The sequence below is a fragment of the Petromyzon marinus genome, chromosome 33 (assembly GCF_048934315.1).
Source record: "Petromyzon marinus isolate PM22_M1 ecotype Great Lakes invasive population chromosome 33, UKy_Petmar_22M1.pri1.0, whole genome shotgun sequence".
Taxonomy (NCBI): domain Eukaryota; kingdom Metazoa; phylum Chordata; class Hyperoartia; order Petromyzontiformes; family Petromyzontidae; genus Petromyzon; species Petromyzon marinus.
Genome location: NC_133699.1, coordinates 8,603,452 through 8,622,265, shown reverse-complemented (window position 1 = coordinate 8,622,265; position 18,814 = coordinate 8,603,452). Strand labels below are relative to the sequence as shown.

Here is an 18,814-nt window from a genome sequence, read left to right as displayed (position 1 = left end):
TGTTTTTTATCGCGGTGACGTCACGCCGGTGTCGAGGCACCCGGGGTAGAACGCGCGGGCGTCCGCGATCCTGATCGCGCGGTGACGTCATAACGCTATACCTTCGGGGGTGGCGTGACGTCGTATTTGCGTGGTGACGTCACAATGTTATACTCTTTGGTTCGATTCGGTAAAATCACGTAGGTAAAAAATAAAATAACAAAAATCACATTTTATTTTTTACCTACGTGACTTTACCGAATAGAACCAAAGAGTATGGATCCTTGCAGTCACGAAAGCTTCAAATCTAGAATACACTGTTATATTTGCGTGGTGACGTCACGACGTTTTGATCTTTGGGACTCGGGTTTAAATTATATCTCACTTAAAAACAAATACCTGTCAACCCCTTATCAATGGCAAACTTATTACAGACCAATTCAAACCTTATTGGTCACCCCGCGCCCTCACAAATCTCAACGTTCAACCTACAAAGTTCCATCACAAGGGAGAAACACAAATATATATATATTTTTGTGCCCATATTGAAACGGCTGTACGCCGCATGGACGTGCAAACTCAATTTCCCTGTTACAAGAATACCGGGTAAAACCGTATGGCCTGACAGGGCATGAAGTCGATGTGTTCCGAAGTCCAACTTTTCTCCTGTCAATTCCAAAAATCTTGTACGGCATACACACAAGAAACACGGGGAATGGCTTTAAATGTTGTATAATCTCCTGCAGATGTAGATGCCACTGGTTCTTCACGTTCTGCAGATGTAGATGCCACTGGTTCTTCACGTTCTGCAGCTGTAGATGCCACCGGTTCTTCACGTTCTGCAAATGTAGATGCCACCGGTTCTTCACGTTCTGCAGATGTAGATGCCACTGGTTCTTCACGTTCTGCAGATGTAGATGCCACCACCGCCAGCTATTGCGCGGCGGTTGAACTTACGGCTCTCGGTCCGAACAGGCAACTGGACATACGTACAGGGTTTGTTCGTATCTCTGTAAGGTCGTAGGTAGAGGAGTCCCTGTATATGTTGCTCGCCTTGAAACCAGCGTGAAGCATGGTGAAATGATCCACACGACCCGGACAGCTTGGGTCGTCCCTCATCCAGCAGTGGCTTTAACAACAAAAAATCCTGTTCGTCTACCGTGCGTAGAATTACGTTCGAGGAGTGACGTTTTTGGCTAAAAAAATTAATTGGCTAAATATCTCAATTCAGGATCCTCTATATTCTATGATCTTGTGGCTCAGGCTCACAATATTACCAGTTTTATTCTGTACAACAGGCTGGTGTTGGTGTTCTTGTAGGCTGAGGCTATGACGTCAGTGTTCTTCACTAATTTCCAGAGGAGGGCCAACCTTCACCGATAAGACAGACGTCGGTGTGTGAAGGCCGCCACACATTTGAAACCATTGGGGGTTTGACAGCAGCACGATGTAGATGGGGGGGGGTTCACATTTGTGTATTCAGGGGCAGCACTTAAGGCCACCAAGGGGCGCCAGTGGGACACGGGCCTTGCAATGAAGAACACTGGTGCTGTGATAGGCAGCCAAAGGCAGTGCAGAACAAACGTGTTATACTCTCCGCTCCCACGTTCGACATTCACCACTTCTCGCCCACACTGACGAGCGGAAGGGTCCAACCCGCACGGTGTTGGATTGCCCTCATCCAGCAGTGGATTGACGAACACCTGTACATTCTGAAGAGAGCAGAGAGTAATCTCAATAACTCTCTTGAAAAACCTAGTTTTGCTATCTCACCAAAACGTGTTTTTTTTTGCTCACGTGGCCCTAACCTTGGGTTATCTATAGGCTGTCCTTTTTTTAATTGCAAACAGCAAAGTATTAAGGTAACAAGTAGCGAAGGCTCGCTCAAATGCTACACTTGTATATCTTTCAGCTGAACAATAAAACCGTATCGTGCTTGTTTATGCAGGAAAAACGTTTAGGCTGACGATAGACATACCGTTCGTAACAAAAACATTTAACCATGTGACATGCTTCAATGGAATGTCCCTAATGATAAAATGCAAGTGATTCCAAGCAGACTTACTTTTAGAAGCAGTATACAACAAATGATAAACCCCGAAATCAATCCTTTATTTGAAATGGTTTAACCCAAGGTAAGCATAAAATGAGGTGCATTTATAACAGAAATAAGTCTGGCTAGATACATAAAGTAAACAAGGGTTCTTAAAGCTTGATGAATAGAAAATACAGTCCATGGTTAATTATCAAACAGAGAAAAAGTCAAATTAGATTTGCGTTCTATTCACCCGCCTCTTTCTCAAGTCAGTAGCGTGTCGAAGGCCCCTCTCTACATGTTAACGTTATACTCACAAACTTTCTCTCCGAGCAGAGAGAATTACAGTAATATAAATTCAGACACATTCTTCAGTTCGGAAAACTCTGAAAGTTCCAATACAACTTTTCAGTTACCCCAAACTTTACCCTTTACCCATCACCGTAAGAAACTATATTTTATTCAAATGCCTACAAATGTTATTTTCATAATGACTTAAAAGGAAATAATCCATTATTCTTTTGCACGTGTTCATCAGCTGACTTACAGTGATTGGTGACCAAGTACCATTGCATTAAAATCCTGCATAATAATAATAAAGCTTTGTCAATTTAAACATTAAAAAAAATAAAAATAAAAAACAATTTAAGACATTACAGCTCACCGCTATTATAAAATGCATCATGTGGTCTTACTGGTATGTGGTCCTCGGAAAAGGACAATGTATATCCTTTCAGCAATTTCACCTACACTACATTGTGCAGACAACCTTATAAAATATTCCAATAACATAATTAAGACAACACCAATTCAATGACTTTTTAGTTTTACAAGGGGAGGGAGGGTGGAGGTGGTGGAGGGGGGTTGTTGTGCAGGGGGGGGGGGGCAACCAAATAGTCGATACTAAAGCAGGCTGCAAGCACCAACAACACGAAGCAGCTGACGGTAAGAAACACTTGTTTAACGGAAATTATTTCAAGTCGGAGAAATGCTATAAAACAAAAGAAAAATATTTGTTTCCATACAGCCGTAGCTCAGGAATAACCCACTGGTATTTAACATTTTTGCAAGAGGTGGCTGCAAATAATCCACCTTGGTAAGGCTCTGGGCGACGTACAGAGTTCACACGTTCCGCAAAGCAATCGTTAGGCCTGCCAGCAGCTCCGTGAACACCCAACGCCGCAAAATTGCCGAAGGACGACGGCTCCTCCCTTGCTCCTTAGCCCACGAGTTCATGAGTGTGGCCGTTGCTGGCCCCCACACACAGACGGCGCAGCTCCATGAAGACACTTGCCGCTGGCTGCCACCACCGCCGAGGCAACTATGTCGTGCTGATCCGGCTGAGCTCTTCCCGAATCGCTGCTCAAACAAACAAAAAAAATCGCGGTATGGACACGCGCAGACATGCGCACGCACAGAGATGCGTGCACACACGGGCGACGAGCCCACACATACGTACGTACGTGCAAATGCAGGCACACAAATGCACACGAGCATTACAACAAACTTAAACTGATTATTTAATAAGCAAACGTAATCAAAAAGATTATGCACCAAGATATTTTACATGGTATTTCGATCTTGTATGCAGTTGTCATAAAAAATAGTCAATTATTGCAGCAAACACCACATAAGAGCGTTCACACGTTACGAGTTTTATAGATATTTCCGGAGTTTCTGTACCTCCCCCTCCTATGTCATGGTTTCTGCACTGTACCAGGCTCCTACTGAAATATAATAAAAACACATTTTTAAAAGTTGAATAGATCTCACCTTCGATTATTTCATCTTTTACTTTGTGCAGCTCTTTCCTCACCTCGTCCAGGATATCCTGGAAATCCCACAAGCACAGTCGTTATAAATCAGCAGTCATTCCAAATGTCATCATCATTTAATTTTGCTATGCTGCGCCTCCCATGCTGTACATCTCAAAGCACCAACACACGCAGTCAGCTGGCTCTACAAGCCGGAGGGGGGGGGGGGGTAACGTGGCTCGCTATTTGCGAGGGAAACGCTGGCTCACAGTACCTGCTTGAGCCTGTCGTAGTCCGAGCCCTCTGCAGACGAGACACCATTGCTGCTTGGACTCCCTGTTACCGATGACGACGATGACGCAGCAGCTGATGCCAGTGCCGGTTTGGACCTGTGGCGCCGACCGTCAAGAACCATCAACCGGGGGGGCAGCCAACTGCTCACTCGCCACTCGGAATTTGTAAATATTCGCACACTGCCAGAATCGATAAACTGTCGAGATTTGGATTCACAGTTAAGATTCAGCAATCGGTCCTTTCGTGGCCAAAGTGATGCAGTGGTAAACAATTATAAACTTGTTTGGATTTAATTACACGCATGGGTATATGCACGTTATTGTGAGCATAAGAATATTTTTAATAGATCAATGAATTTCCATCTTTACACCATGCAGTACGAGTCACACAATTTGCGTTGGGTTTTTTTGTCGTGTAAACTATACTGCGCCCCTCAGTCTCCACGGTATAATGTGAAGGAAACAATTTGTGACTCGTCAAACTTAATAGCATCATCTCCAAAACCGATCTGTATTTTAGGTGAAATGTAATGCAATATTCACATTTCCAAATGTGTACAACCATCAGACCAAGAATAATGTAAAAAAAATCGCCTGGCTGTCCCTGACACAGTGTGCACTGCAAAAGGCCGTTATTAGGCCCTGGAACTCGCCTGGAAATGGAGGGCGATTTGTTGGCACCACCGTCAGCCCAGGACTTCTTTCCGGCCTCCGCCACTGCACAGGCCCACAGACACATCGCACGCCTCTCTCGCTCGTATTTGATGTGGGGAAAACGCTACCCCCCACCTCAACGGCTCGGCGGCGCGCATGTGTGGTCGGCGAGCTAAAAAGACACTCGTTAGGAGAAATTACGCGTATGCATGGGTTACGTAAAGATTTACAACATGAGTTTTGTCTTTGATAGTATTTAATGAGCATTATGAAAGTAGCTGTCAGGGCACAAACATCTGTATATGTGCAAGTTGTAAAAATATATATCTGGATTGTGTATCAAAGTTTTGATCAACTCTTTGATTAATGTTGTCAATTTTCTTTATAGCTAATTCTAAATAGCAACAGAGCGTTGTACTAATGCTCGGTTTATGTTAGATCATGTTTAGGAGGGTTCTAGTCACCCCGCTCCCTCACTCCGTTACAAACAGGCTGACGAGCAGAGTTCATCTATAAAAGCCTTCAACCGTGGTGGGAAAGTTTAAAAGTGAACCACAAAAGGCACCAAAAAAAATGTTTGAGGATGGAAAATAAACTACCAGATTAGCGTGACATTTGGTGAGGTAGGCGCAGGCAACCCACTTCAGACCAAGTTCAAATGTCACACCGTGTAGGTTAAAGCTTACTAGCTTTTTGGACGTCTTGGTTAAATGTTACACTATTCCCTCCCGTTATTGGCCCGATTACTCTAAACATTGTGCACAAAATAAAAAAACACGTGCAGGGGGAAAATGTTTTTTTCTCTAAATTTCCCCTTCCTAGTAAAAAAATGTTACTTACAATAAACAAAAGTACAGTTCCCAATTGCCAGTAATGCCCACTAATTATGTTTGCCAACATTCATTATTATTGTAAGAGAAGGATTTTTTTAATGTATTTAATAGCAGCAGCGGTGTGATGTGATTCCACGCACAGCAATTAAATGGATGTTTACATGATAATCCCCACCCAGCAATTAGCAGCGTTATACAATTACCAGCCCACGCAGCAGGGCCCAAACATGACCCCGAGTCGCAAACGCTTCCGCAAACCTGCAAATTAATTCAAATTTAGCTATCCCTTTTGACTCTCACGCAGCCGATGCCTAAATTAAATTAACTTCCTGCCTTTTTCCAATCCACTGCTGGATGAAGGCCTCCCCCATGCCATGTAGGTAATCGGGGCTTTCGATCTTACTTCATCACGCCGATCAGTGTGGGCGATTTGTGAAGAAAGGGCACCAGACCGGCTCAGAATTCGCTTGGCACCGGATTTAGCCAAGGCCAGGAAGCCATGTCAATGCGTTCATGATGCAGCACTTAGCGCACCCGAATATTTATAAGTAGTACATGAAACACAAGTACAGCATGTTACGTCCCGTTTTAATACTTTAAAACAGAAACCTTAAGCTCAACGCAATACTCAGAAGGCAATAACTTGCCATTAATGTAAAATTACAAATCTGTGACTGGGCTGAAGGTCATACCACAAAACCATTTTCTTTTCTTGCAGCATAGCAAGTTGGTGCCGTGACTTTCACCTTATTAAGGAATTACGGGCGTGCCAAACGGAATTAGCAACAAAACGTTGCGTCCGAAATGGAATTGAAAAAAAGTAATCCGCCCAGTCAGCTCCAATGTCACATCGAAAAAACGTGTCGCACAATACCAGCTCCTTGATCACGTTAAGCGGATGGCCTCTCCGTGACACAGTAAACAACACTCTAGACACGCAAGGCTAGCGCCGGATGCACGGTTGCGGCAGGAGAAGGTGCGTTTTAGGCACATACAGCGGAAATTGTCCCCGTGTTGTCTTTGGTTATGCACGGCTGGATCGACACTACTCGTGTTCGTAAGAGAAAGGATGAGGCCGCGATGAGAGCAACGATTGGGGGACGAATGAAGAAAGGAAATTGGCTCGGGAGCGCTCACGGCTGCGCGTCTAAATTACGCGATTCATGTACGTCCACTTGCGAGGCCTCCGGTAAAGGGTGGAGGAAGGAAATTGTTTAAGGAACAGCCCCATTTTGTCGCCCACTCACCGCTCACTCTTTTGCCGTCAAAATCGTCCTGAAAAAAAATCCAAGGCGTAAAGCAACGGTTAGAAACAGAAACAATAAGAGTCAAACATATGTATACCACAACAGGTTCACGTCAACACACTGGGAATTTAACATCGAAAATGTTAGCACTGCTGTTTTTTTTTTTACCAACGAGTGTATAATGTTATTAGTCATTGCTGCAGTGATTGGGAAATAAGGGTTATCACTAGTGTTGCAAAATTTCCAAGTTTTTGCCGAAAACATCTCATAAAAAGGAAACTGCCAAAAAGTATTGTCTAATGCTGACGATTAAATCAAGCATAACGATGAGTCAATACTGCTACATACATTTGCTGGTATCTCTTCTTTCGGCTCCACTTTTTGCGGAGCTGCTGGCTTGTCAACGGTTTTCCGTCTGAAAGAAAAGCAACGATTTAATAAGACTACAATTATTTTTTTTTACCAGGTAAGGCTCACTGAGCTATGTAGCTCTTTTTCAGAAGCGACCTGGCCACAAGCGATAGCCCAATGAAGTGGCTTATGTGGAAATGTATCGCAGCCCAAATACTCTAAACGCGTGTCGATTCTAAATGTGGAGGGAAAAACCGCAGGACGGGAAGAATGTGCAAACTACAAATATACAGGCGTTAGGGTTGGGATTGAAGCCACAACCTCAAATAAAAGACTCAAGGAGGTTCAATAATATGCTGATATTATACCGAGGAATGCATCGATGAACCCGCCCCCCATCAATTCAAAGCATTGTCACTGTTTGGGGTCACGACTCGATTTAATTTAACCTTTTTTTTCTAATTTTCACTATCATTCTGTTTCCTTTGGACAGTCCCGTCCACTCAATTTGCATATGATCTGCATAATCAGCCAACAATCAACGCTTACGAATCTACACATTGTTATGAGCCTAACTTGACCCAGCAGTGTGGCTCTCCGAAGTGTTTTTGGGATTGTGCCGCTTGTTGCTCGGCACGATGCCCGATGTTTCGCTCCACGGTGTGCTGCGAGCTTTTTCCAAGACCTGAACACCTGAAGAGGCTCCCCAGCTCGAATTAATACTTAAAGAAGCCCCCCCCACCAGCGGCATAAGGAGTGAAACGTCAAGACGTCCTGCACGGCGGGACAAACCGAAAACACATCGGAATGCCACACACACACACACAACCGTGAAAAACTTGCGCGGCACTTCTACCCCAGTGGTTGTGCGCACAGGCGTTAACAAAGCTCGGCTAACGAGCGACATTGCCAGTTAACGAGCAACACACGCAGCAGCAGCAGTAGTACCTCCTGGCCAGCAGGGCACTCATCTCCTCCATGAGGCCTCCGCCTCCCGACGGCAGGGTTGCGCTGCCGCTGGTGCGGTTCGCGTCCTGTTTGGCGGCTCCACCGCCGACTGATGGGGAGCCCTCCTCAGCCTGCTGCTGCTGTGTGGTGGTAGGGCAGGGGCATGGCAACAGTGGGATTCACGGAGAGAGAGGTGAGGACTAACGTGAGCGCCACATGATACCGTCGTGACTTCACCGTCCATGCAGTGTGATTTAAGCAACTGTGCAATGTCTTCATTTGCATGTTTTTTTTTCGAGTTAAATTTAGGTCATTTGAATGCACTCCCCTCCTCAAGCACTTCCAAATTGTTTTTAACTTTAAAAAACGTATTCTTGGTTCGTTCGGTAGTCACGTTGAAGGGAAACAATAAAATATATATAACACATTGTTATGAGCTATATATTTTATTATTTTATTGTTTCCCTTCAACATGACTTTACCGAAAGAACCAAGAATATGAATCACTGCAGTCACGAAAGCTTTAAATCAAAATTTTAAAACGTAGCTATGTTTCCCCGAATATCTATCAGAGTATGATATCAGACAGGAAAAGAACCCATTCACAACTCTCACGGAGAAAAGAAACCATCCGTGATTGGGAATGGCCTGTGGAAGCGGATCTCAGAGCTAACTCTGAGATCCCTTAAAGTGACCTCTCATCCAGACATACCACAGCGTTATATCGGTCGCTTGACAGTAAAACCAATATTTTTTTTGCGTGGTCATTGGTGACCATCCTGACACCAGCAACTCACTACGCTCGAGAATGGATTAATCACGGGCGGCTGCCTAGATTCAATCTCAAAATTTCAACAGTGGCAGTTCAGCGCTCTGACCTCTGGATCGGTTGTAACTTTAAGCAGGGTGTGGTTTTACTGCAGCCAGTCGAGCTGCCAGTTTATATATATTTTTTATTATTGGAAATTCACCGTATAGATGAAGGCTCCTGATCGGACGTGTTTGTGGTGCAACAAACCTTGGCCACTTTCTTGAGTTTAGCATTGGCAATAGCAGCAGCCAGTCCCCCTCCTCCAAGATCACCTCCTCCCCCGAAACCCCCGATTGGCAGAGGGGGAGGAGGGGGGGGGCCTCCACCGGGGGGCGGAGGGGGCCCCCCCCCACTGGGTGGCGGAGGGGGCCCTGGTGGCGGAGGGGGTGCGGGGGGAGCACCCGGTCCTCCGGGAGCAGCAAGCGGTGGAGCCGGGGGTGCAGGTGGAATCAGGGGGGCGGCAGGAGGTGCTGGGGGTGCAGGGGGGGCCTGTGGTATCTGAGGCATGGGAGTTCCTTCACACACACCAAAGGAAAAAATAAATATGCATTGCATCTTCCACAATGGCGTATAATGAGTTCGCGTTTATGCACGGACATGGCAAGCAAGTTTAATTAATCGTTACTTAGTTGCTTTACTTCCCGTTTGCTGTTAATAATTTTACATCGCCGTTTATTTTAAGAAGGTAAAAATGGCATCCAGGAAGTCATCCGTCACTATCTGACAAAAGATGCAGAAGTACGCAGCATCGTGCAATATATTATTCAATGGGCTTCATTTATTTGTCGGCCGGAGGCACGCTCCCTCGCCGAAGCTGACGAGTGCACGTGCTGATGAATGCGCATTTCTTCCCATCTCCAACGCCTATTGTGGTCCACTGACAGCTGGATTAGGCTGCATCCAAGTGCGCAGCTAAAACCATTTTTTTGTTCCCATGCTGTGCTTTGGTTGTGCGCTCGCTGTTCGCGAGGCTCGGCTGCGCTACACACAAGCAACGTTATTTTTTTTTTATTTTATCCCAGGTGCCAGCCTTGTCATTGATCCCACACCATAATTTATTTATAAATGCTTTTTGTGCTTACTTTGTTGTCCTCCCGATTCGCACGCTTGGCTATGTACGGTGCGAAAGAAGTTCAGCATAGGTCACAGTGTTTTATTGATGGACGTGTTGAGTTTTGTTTTTTCTAAATAATTTGCTCTAAAGGGGGGGGCAAGTGTCATTCGCAAGGTGGCCTCTCTTACCTCTGCCTGCCACCTACAAAATCCCACCAACAAGACATGCGCACCAAAACCCCTCGCTCATCTCTTGTCCCGCACGGTGCAGTCGGTGCACGTGGAAAATGTTTATCCATTTTTAAACGGTACTTAACGTGCCTTGGGAGGGGATCACTTGGCACACTGTGTCGTGGGCCCAAGTGAGGCCTTTTTTAACGGTGGCTCAACAATAGACTCCGACAAAGAGAGAGGAGAACAACAACAAAGGAACGGCGGCACATGCTGTTGCTCTGTGCGCATGGCTCATTTATTTAATTGCACCACAATACGGACGCATTTAACGCTGTTAAAGTCGGGTGGACAGTCACGCTCCTTTGTATTGCACGAACAATTTCAGCTGGCATTCCGCTCAACCTGCCGTGGACCTGGAAGGAACACCTCGGGCTTCGAAAGCTAAACAGGGGGCGGGGGGGTGTGGAGGGAGGAGGGAAGTTGGGAGGAGGGCGCCCTTGAGCAACAAAAAAAAATCGAAAGGGTGGCACACAAACAATGCAAGGATAATATATGGGAGATAATTGAGAGGACTACGCGACAGCGTTATCGCAAAACAAAAGAAATTCACTGTAAGCTTTCCGCAGCGTACATTAAACATTTGTAGAAATGCCCTCGACAGGATCACAAAAGGATTTTTTTTTCTTTTAAAACAGTTGGACCAACTTGTTTTTGTACAATTGGGATAGCGAGTTCAAGTTGGCAAGCCAAGACAAACAGGAAATGTGTCCAGCGCTGCACGTCTGGATGAGGGCCACCCCACACCGTGATGAGTTATTTGACCGAAATTAACCACGCCGGTACATGTGAGTTGGTGAAGGTGGGGAGCAAAGATGTGTGAGCTTAGAAGTACAATATAGCTTTGCAGCAGACTAAAACGCATGTTTAATTCACAGTGGATGGCTATCTCAACACTATCAAGGCTCATGTCTGCTAAGCTTCCGAGATCTGATGACATCAGGCACATTGTGCCTGCCACAAATGAACTACAATACCTTGTTGATCTTGTTAAGGAGCATAAACCATCAAGAGAACTCCGATCATCATCACAGCAGCGGCATTTGGCGAGCCATCGGACAAAGACAGTCACCGCATCGCGCGCTTTCAGATGCGCTTCTACAGCCGTCTGGAACGCTCTTGCTTCCAATATTAGGAAGCCACTGGAGCTTGGCACTTTTAAATCATCTCGATTGAAAACTAATTTCTTTAGAACTGCTTTTTGTGTTTAGTTTGTTGTCCTTCCCCACACCTCCGATTAGCGGGGTTGACGACGTACGGTATGAAAAAAGTTCAACATACATACATTACATTCTGAGTGATTTGGTTACAGGCAACAAGAAGAGTGTGTGCGATTCTAATTCCCGAGCCATACATACCGTCTGAGTGCTGGTGCACCTTTCCAGCGAGCCCCTCTATTGCTGGACTGCCACACGGTAAGTGCATTTGCGGCCAGTGACAGAGCGGTAGGCCAGAACTAGCGAGGCAGTCTAAGCAGCTTGCATATGAAGGTTACTGTTGATGAAAGCCATAAGGGCAGGGGAGTTGTTGCCTATGACGGGAAGAGAGCACGGTGATGGATGCCATTAAGGCATGCGGCTCTCAACCATGAAAACCCACCATCACCAGCAGCCCAACCTCCGCATCCCACCTAAAAGCCCTTCATGAATAACGAATGCACAGAACTCGAGCTCCTTTTACAGTTATTCGCAGGTAGTGCAGTGTGTCACAAATACTACGTGTCGGGGGGTTGGGGGAGGGAGGTGCAGGGAGGTAACACGCTGACGAAAAAGTGAACGCTGTGAAACAGTAGTTGATGGACAAAAAGGAAGGCTGGAAGTGCAAATGCATTACCTAGGCTCCTGCGATCCATTTGTTCCCTCTCCATCTCCTGTTGCCTGCAAACAGAGATTACAACAACAATTACAATGATCGCACCGCGAGGCGCGACAACGTCCGCACGCAACAAAACCGCACGAACAGCGCCACGTTACGGAAGCACCGCGGCCAAACGAGACGCGGTAATCTCCGTCGGCTAAAGAACACGGCACGCCATCCCCCACCCCCCCCCCCCCCCGTTCACCACCGACGCCGGGGCAACCCCGCTCGCCGACCCACCTGTGTGGCATTGGCTCCACGCTCACCGGGAGACAGACGGGAATCACGGACATCACGATGCCACGCATCCGCGGGCGTCCGCTCCTGCGAGAGTGTGCCGAGCCCGCTTCACCCTCTACGTGAGCCAACGCAACGTCGTCACTGGCTCGTGTATCGTCTCACCGCGGTTTTCGGCAGGCAGAGCGACGCAGGTCCGAGGGGGGACGTTTCGATGCTAGGCAGCTTTCCCGTGGGTTTAATAAGATTTGTTGCGCCGTTTAATACGGCCGAAAAAGCCACCCGGCTAATCATCGAGGTGGGGATAAATCTCTGAAGCTATTATAGCAAGTCTCACCGGCCAATACCAAGTTTTACTCCTGCCTCCTTCAGTGCTACGAGCCATTTTATTATTTTGTCCCAATGGTTAACACAGCTCCCACATGTCAGTTTTAAATTAATATGTTATAACAAGAATTTTGATGAAAAGGCAATCTTAAACAATTGATCTCATTGCCATTCATATAAAGGAGTTAGTGAGAGGTAACATTGATTCTCACACGCATCATTCTTGAGTGCAAGAACAGATTGCAATCACTGAACTGAAATACATGCATCGTAACGTGACCATTTAGCCAAGATATGCAAGCTAAAATACATAGAAACATCAATACAAAACAATCTACACGTGGCACTCGGCATGTACAAAATTCAATGCCATCCGTGTGCAGTAATACGACATGTCCAGCATGCCGCAAATACAGCAGGCAACACGTACTGCAAACGGTCACGTACACCATGCCTATCGTACACCGTGTCACACGTACAGCGTGCGTTGCGTTACACCATGCAGCGTGAAAAACAACGCATCGCCTACAGGGTGCCCTTTCGTACAACGTGTCGGCAGGCCGTGCCGTACACGACCGGCGTCGATAATGCGCGGGGGGCCCATGGGTAGGTACAGCGGCTATTTGACAGACTCGCAAAAGGCTTCAGCGTCTTCGCTCCGGGGAAAATGACATGCGGCAACACCCGCTTACCGCTTGGCTTTATCTCGTCGTCCGCGTTGTAAACCAAACTAAAAACTAAAGGTGAGGCCCACCGAGCTATTTTAGCTCGTTTTCAGAAGCGACCTGTCCCCAAACGATCGCCCAACGAAGTGGCTTATCTTTCAGAAATTTATAGCAGCCAAATAGTCTAAACGCATGTTTCTAAATGCAGAGGGAAAAACCGGAGGGATCCAGAGAAAAATCCACGTGACCACGGGGAGAACATGCAAATATACAGGTGTCAGGGTTGAGTTTGAACCCACGACCACCTGTGTACTAGGCGAGGTAGTTAACATCTTGATGCCATGGCACCCCCGAGCCGCGTCGAAGGTGACTATTATACAGCTGCTCGCCCATAATAAATAAGCAATTAAGCGTACGTGCGTACATTATTGATCTTGTATTTCTCAGTCATGAATTCAGTATTGTTCGCACAGCCTAAATAGACCATTAACATATCATCCACGTATAATTTGTACAAAATTTAATTCACCGAGTCTCGCACACGTGGTTCAGTGACAAGTATCGTGAGTGTATGAATCAATTACAATCGATGGAACTGATGCATATCTACACCGTAACGTCTTTATTTCTACTAATGTTCCAGCCAATTCTGGTGACACACCTTCATGTGTCGTCATGTAATGTTATCGTGACCGTAACATGTGAACTAGTGAGTCACACTGAAATAAGAACTGTGTATTGAAACTCTCAGCCCTCGTCTTGTTTTCCTGTACTGTAACAGGCACCTTTTTAGCGTGTCACTCACACACATTTAAATAAGCTTATTTGTATTTCACACTTAACATTCATGAACATTACCACTAAACGAGTTATGCCTGATAATGCGGTCATCAAATACCCTCATCGGCCAACCCTTAATTTAAACATAACTTGTCTACTTCAGAAGCAGGACGTCCGTGAGAGTGGCCACATCATACGTCCACACGGCAACCGCTATAGGAATGCAATAGAGCAGTGCTACGAACAGCGTTACCAGTAGCGTGGTCACTAACAAGCCATAATTATTGATCGATGTAAGGAGCTCACCTCCGCATTTCCAATTCCTCTGCAGAGGGCCCGTTTTGCAGGCTGCTGACGATCGACGGCTGCCGTTGCAGTGTGGGACCTTGTTGGAGAAAGAACAAATTAAAAAAAAAACCCGTCACTGCTGGCACACCAAAGCGATGACTCGTCCACAACGCCTGCACACCATCATTTTTTTTTTCAAAGCGAAAACAGCACTAAAAAATTCTGTAGCACAAAGCTCCAACTATGGACCGGTGCAGAGTGAAACGATGCCGGGTGGGGACCCGGGTTTAGGAGACGCGATGCGGGAATTCAGCCCGCAGGTTGCGGCGTACTTTCAAAACGGAAAGAAAAACTCGGGACATCTTTTTAAATTTGCATGGAATGAAGGCGATTGAGTTACGTCCAACAAACCCAGACCGGACTATTCTACTCGCCCACGGCCAATGCCACCGCCGAAAGGAAACGGGCTGCGGATTGCAATGGACTGCGTGCGGCAAGCCCAGTTTCGGTTTCAACGGCGAGATGATTCACAGAAGCACGCTCTCCGCTGAACTCTTGGCACAACGGGGCAACGTAAACCCACACGCCATCTTGCACAGGCTGAGGATCCTGCAGGGCCAGTAGCAGACGCACAGGCAGCGGCAGACACAGTGCCCTCCCAACGTCGGAGGGGGCGCCTTCAGCTTCGCGGCCGTTCTTCGCTCCTCCGGCTGCTCGCTGTCGTCATCCATCGCACGGCACCATGCCATGCCAAGTAAACGTTCGAGGCTTTATAAAGGTGAGGAGTTGTTTACCGTTTTAATTACCCGAGCTCGAGAAATGTAACGCCGTAACTATCCGTTCACTTTGTGTGGATCGGGAGATGTAAACCATTGCCGCAATGACGTCGGCCGTCCGCTGTGAGAGACGGCGTGCGGTCGGCCTGTCGACGATGAGTGAAATTGGCAGGGGCGCTCGCTTCATTTCATCCCACCATGATATCGAGCATCGTTACATCTCGGCCAGCTCGTAGAACACGTGGCTAAACAGCACACCATCAGACCACCGTGAAGAATTACAAAAAATGAACCTCCCTCCCCACCCCATCTTGATCACTCCGAGAAAATTATCAATTAAAACTCTTTCTCTACGTGCTCGAGAGGCGCACTCCGTCGCGCAAGATAACCGCAGCGGCGCCCCAAGCCGCACGTGGCGTCAGATGGGGTTCGGACAGGGTGGGGGGTAACGACACTTTTCCCAGCGACGCGACGACACGCACCCCCCCCCCCCCCCACCGGGGACAGGACACGCCGCGACCGCCATCATCACGGCATGTGTTAGCAGTGGCTAAACCAGGGGACGGGGTCGGGTTCCTTTTGCCGGCCCGGCATCAGGTGGCATCACAGATGATAGCGGAGAATCCCTCGGTGGGGCCGCTCCAGAAACAAAAAAACAAACAAACCCCGCGTGAATTATTTATTTCCGACATGCGCAGGTGAGCCCATCAGCGGTTACCTGGTGCCTGAGTGAACAGAGCGATTGCTACAATTTGAAGGGGAGGGGAAAAAAAAAACCCCATCAACATCACCAGTCTGCCAGCTGTTACAATTGAACACAAAAAAAGGATGGGCATTATATCCTTGTCTTTGTTTGCCAACTTTTCAGATTCACAACAAAGATGAGTGATATTGATGTTCTGCAGAAAATATAAATTGTTCCACGCAGGCTTGGTCTTAAATCCAAGTACGGTTCAGATTAACGCATGTTTAGTTTTCTCCCGAGTTAATCCGCAGAAACGTTAACGATGCCAAATTTGACTCGGCCAGACTTAACGTCTGACCGACGACAATAGACACAGTACTTGGCATGTGAATTCTCAAGGCGATTGCCAAGGGTATTTACTGTGACCAAAATGCACGCGCAATTCCTTATAAGTTCAACCTTGGCGGTTTAGCATTCTTAACAGGTAACCAGCATTGCGGCTCTATGAATGAGAAACATCGGTTTGACCGTCATGCAATGAGCGTTACTCTGTGGCAGGAGAGAGTGCTGCCCCCGCTGTCGTACGGAACGGAGGTGACTCGAATGGATGTCGGAGGTAGCTCTACGATACTCGCTTCCACGGTACGTTCTCGAATATGTAGGGTTGCACTGTTAACTTCGAGATATCCAAATCGTTGCTTCGTCTCGTTATGCGACCCCCATCGAACAATCGGGTGACAACATTTACCAGAAAGCTAGAAAGCTCAAAGATCAGCTAAAGCTACGCACGTTTAACACAGGCGTGGTTATTAAATATTAACAGCCAAGCAATTATGTCTGCGACTTCCAATTTTTTGTAATGCGCGGAGCTGCTTTCGCTGACATATGCATCCGGCACAAGACGCGCCTGAACGATCGTGCCTTAAAACCACCACGTGCAGGTGAAGAAGAACGTATAAACATGGGTCGGTATGGACGCGACGGGTAACCACACATTCAATTTGGGAAAGAATCATAAGTGAGAACCACACTTGGTTAATTCTGGAAATGTCTTCCACGTCGTACCTCCTGTTTCAGAAAAAGAAAGTATAACGGGGCGTTTTTTAAATGAATAAGTAAATTAATCAAAACGTAAAGGCCAAAACGATTCGATGCGTGTGCCTGTTTTGTTACTTTGTCCGAAACTACGACATTCGGCGTCATGTGAGGCTAGCTATGGAGAGCAGAGGACGGGGTGCAGAACTAAAACTAAACTCTGTAAGAGGGTTTTTTTGGGTTAGATCGCGTAAATAGAAATGTGTTGCTAAACCTGCCACCACCCGACACAGCCAATTAGTAAGGTTTTTCACGTAAATAAAACATGCCAATTCGTTACTAGTGTAATGAGAGCAGAGTCTACCTGCGGTGTGAGTGGACTAGTGGCCACGGGAGGTAATGACAGGAGAGTCAGCCTACAGTGGTAAGGGACTAGTGGCTACGGGAGGTAATGACAGGGGGTGTCAGCTGTGAGCACGAAGGGACTGGTGGCTACGGGAACGATCGAGAAGGGGAGATTGGGTCAGGTGACGGAAGAGGATGGTAGAGTCTGCTGGTACAGCGAGCGTCTAGAGTCATTGAGAAGGTTCGGGAAGTGGGGTGTGGCCTCGGTCCGTATATAAGGGAGATGCACGGGAGACTTGGGGATGTTGCAGTGGGGTCTCCGCCTGTTCAAGTGAACGTGTCTTCAATAAAGAAACCATCTCAAGAAAAGTGTGTCAAGCCATATTTACACTAGTACAGCACACCGGTGTGTTGTAATTTATATGAATTAATTAACCCCCTCCTCCCCCCCTGGCCTTCACACCTTAGGGGCTCACAAGTTACATCACATTGATCCCTTTAAGAACAAAACAGGAGGATTTCTCCACAAGTCTGGCTGATGCCTGATGATGCTAGTTGTAATTACTGGTGAAACGTCATATTCAAATTGTAAATGTTGTGGATTTACTCTCCAACATACCGGTGTGCTGTACTAGTAACAAATTAACATGTTCTGTTTACACAAACCTTACTAATTGGCTGTCAGATTGTGACAGGTGTGACGACACATTTACATTCACGATCAAACCCAAAAAAACCTCTTATGGATAATATTGGTTGGGAAAGCCTGTGTTAAACTAAAATTAAACTTTTTTATTTTACCAGGCAAGGCCCACTGAGCTATACGGCTCTTTTTCGGAAGCGACCTGGCTACCACAAATGTCAGCTCAACGAGAAGTGGCTAATGTCGAAATTTACAGCAACCAAATACTCCAAACGCATTTTTCTATACGTAGAGGGGGAAAACCGGAGGACCCGGAGGAAAACCGACACGACCACAGGGAGAGAGACACGCACACTCCAAATATACATGCGTCAGGATCGGGATCAAAACCACGACCTCCTGTATACCAGGTGAGGTAGTCAATATCTCACCACCATGGCGCCCCGAAAGGAACGGGCAGGAGAGGTTGCGCCAGATCGAAGCTAGCATCAGGTTGCGGTGTGCATGCGGAGTGCGGAAATGCATGCAGCGCATCTCACAGACTGGCGGCGCCGGAGGAGGAGGCGGGAAGGCGTGAAAAGGGGAGTGGCGTCGTGGAAGACAGACTTGCAGAGGGGAAGCAGCTGTGGTCGGTGTGTTGGAGGTCGTCAAAGTGACAGCGATTAAAAATATATGCTCGAATTCGCAGGTGCAGTAACTTCCCCAATGACATGTTTTAATAATATTTAGCAGGTACAAAAACTAAATCGGAACAAAGACTGCTTACCGTGAAATATTTTAGTGTGGCCAAAAGCAGCTTTATCACATTATAAACTCGCAACTTGCAATATTTTGTATTTGAAAAAGCCAATCTGCAAAATAATAGTCCTCGTATTAAAGCTAGAGTAAATAACACCACTGGATGTCAGAGCATTCGACTCCCAACTTCCAAGTTAACAGTTCACATCCCAGCCAAGTGATCAACTCTGGCCCCCTCATCCCTCTGGG

The 18,814-nt window shown here is 46.8% G+C and overlaps 1 protein-coding gene across 2 annotated transcripts in view; it reads right to left on the bottom strand.

The window, feature by feature from the left end:
* Positions 1 to 2,070: 2,070 nt before the first annotated feature.
* EVL (Enah/Vasp-like) overlaps positions 2,071 to 18,814 on the bottom strand; it is a 40,067-nt gene continuing 23,323 nt past the window's right edge. Inside the window, exons 4-13 of one of the 2 annotated variants that reach the window (XM_032965006.2) lie at positions 14,362 to 14,440; positions 12,023 to 12,066; positions 9,113 to 9,420; positions 8,095 to 8,231; positions 7,144 to 7,210; positions 6,796 to 6,823; positions 4,715 to 4,778; positions 4,043 to 4,157; positions 3,788 to 3,845; positions 2,071 to 3,373 (exon numbers count right to left, since the gene is read on the bottom strand). In XM_032965006.2, the coding sequence (XP_032820897.2) occupies positions 3,336 to 3,373; positions 3,788 to 3,845; positions 4,043 to 4,157; positions 4,715 to 4,778; positions 6,796 to 6,823; positions 7,144 to 7,210; positions 8,095 to 8,231; positions 9,113 to 9,420; positions 12,023 to 12,066; positions 14,362 to 14,440 (938 nt within the window). In that variant the 3' untranslated portion in view covers positions 2,071 to 3,335. Of the gene's footprint in view, positions 3,374 to 3,787; positions 3,846 to 4,042; positions 4,158 to 4,714; positions 4,779 to 6,795; positions 6,824 to 7,143; positions 7,211 to 8,094; positions 8,235 to 9,112; positions 9,421 to 12,022; positions 12,067 to 14,361; positions 14,441 to 18,814 lie in introns of both variants that reach the window. The other variant, XM_032965004.2, reaches the window with a different exon arrangement.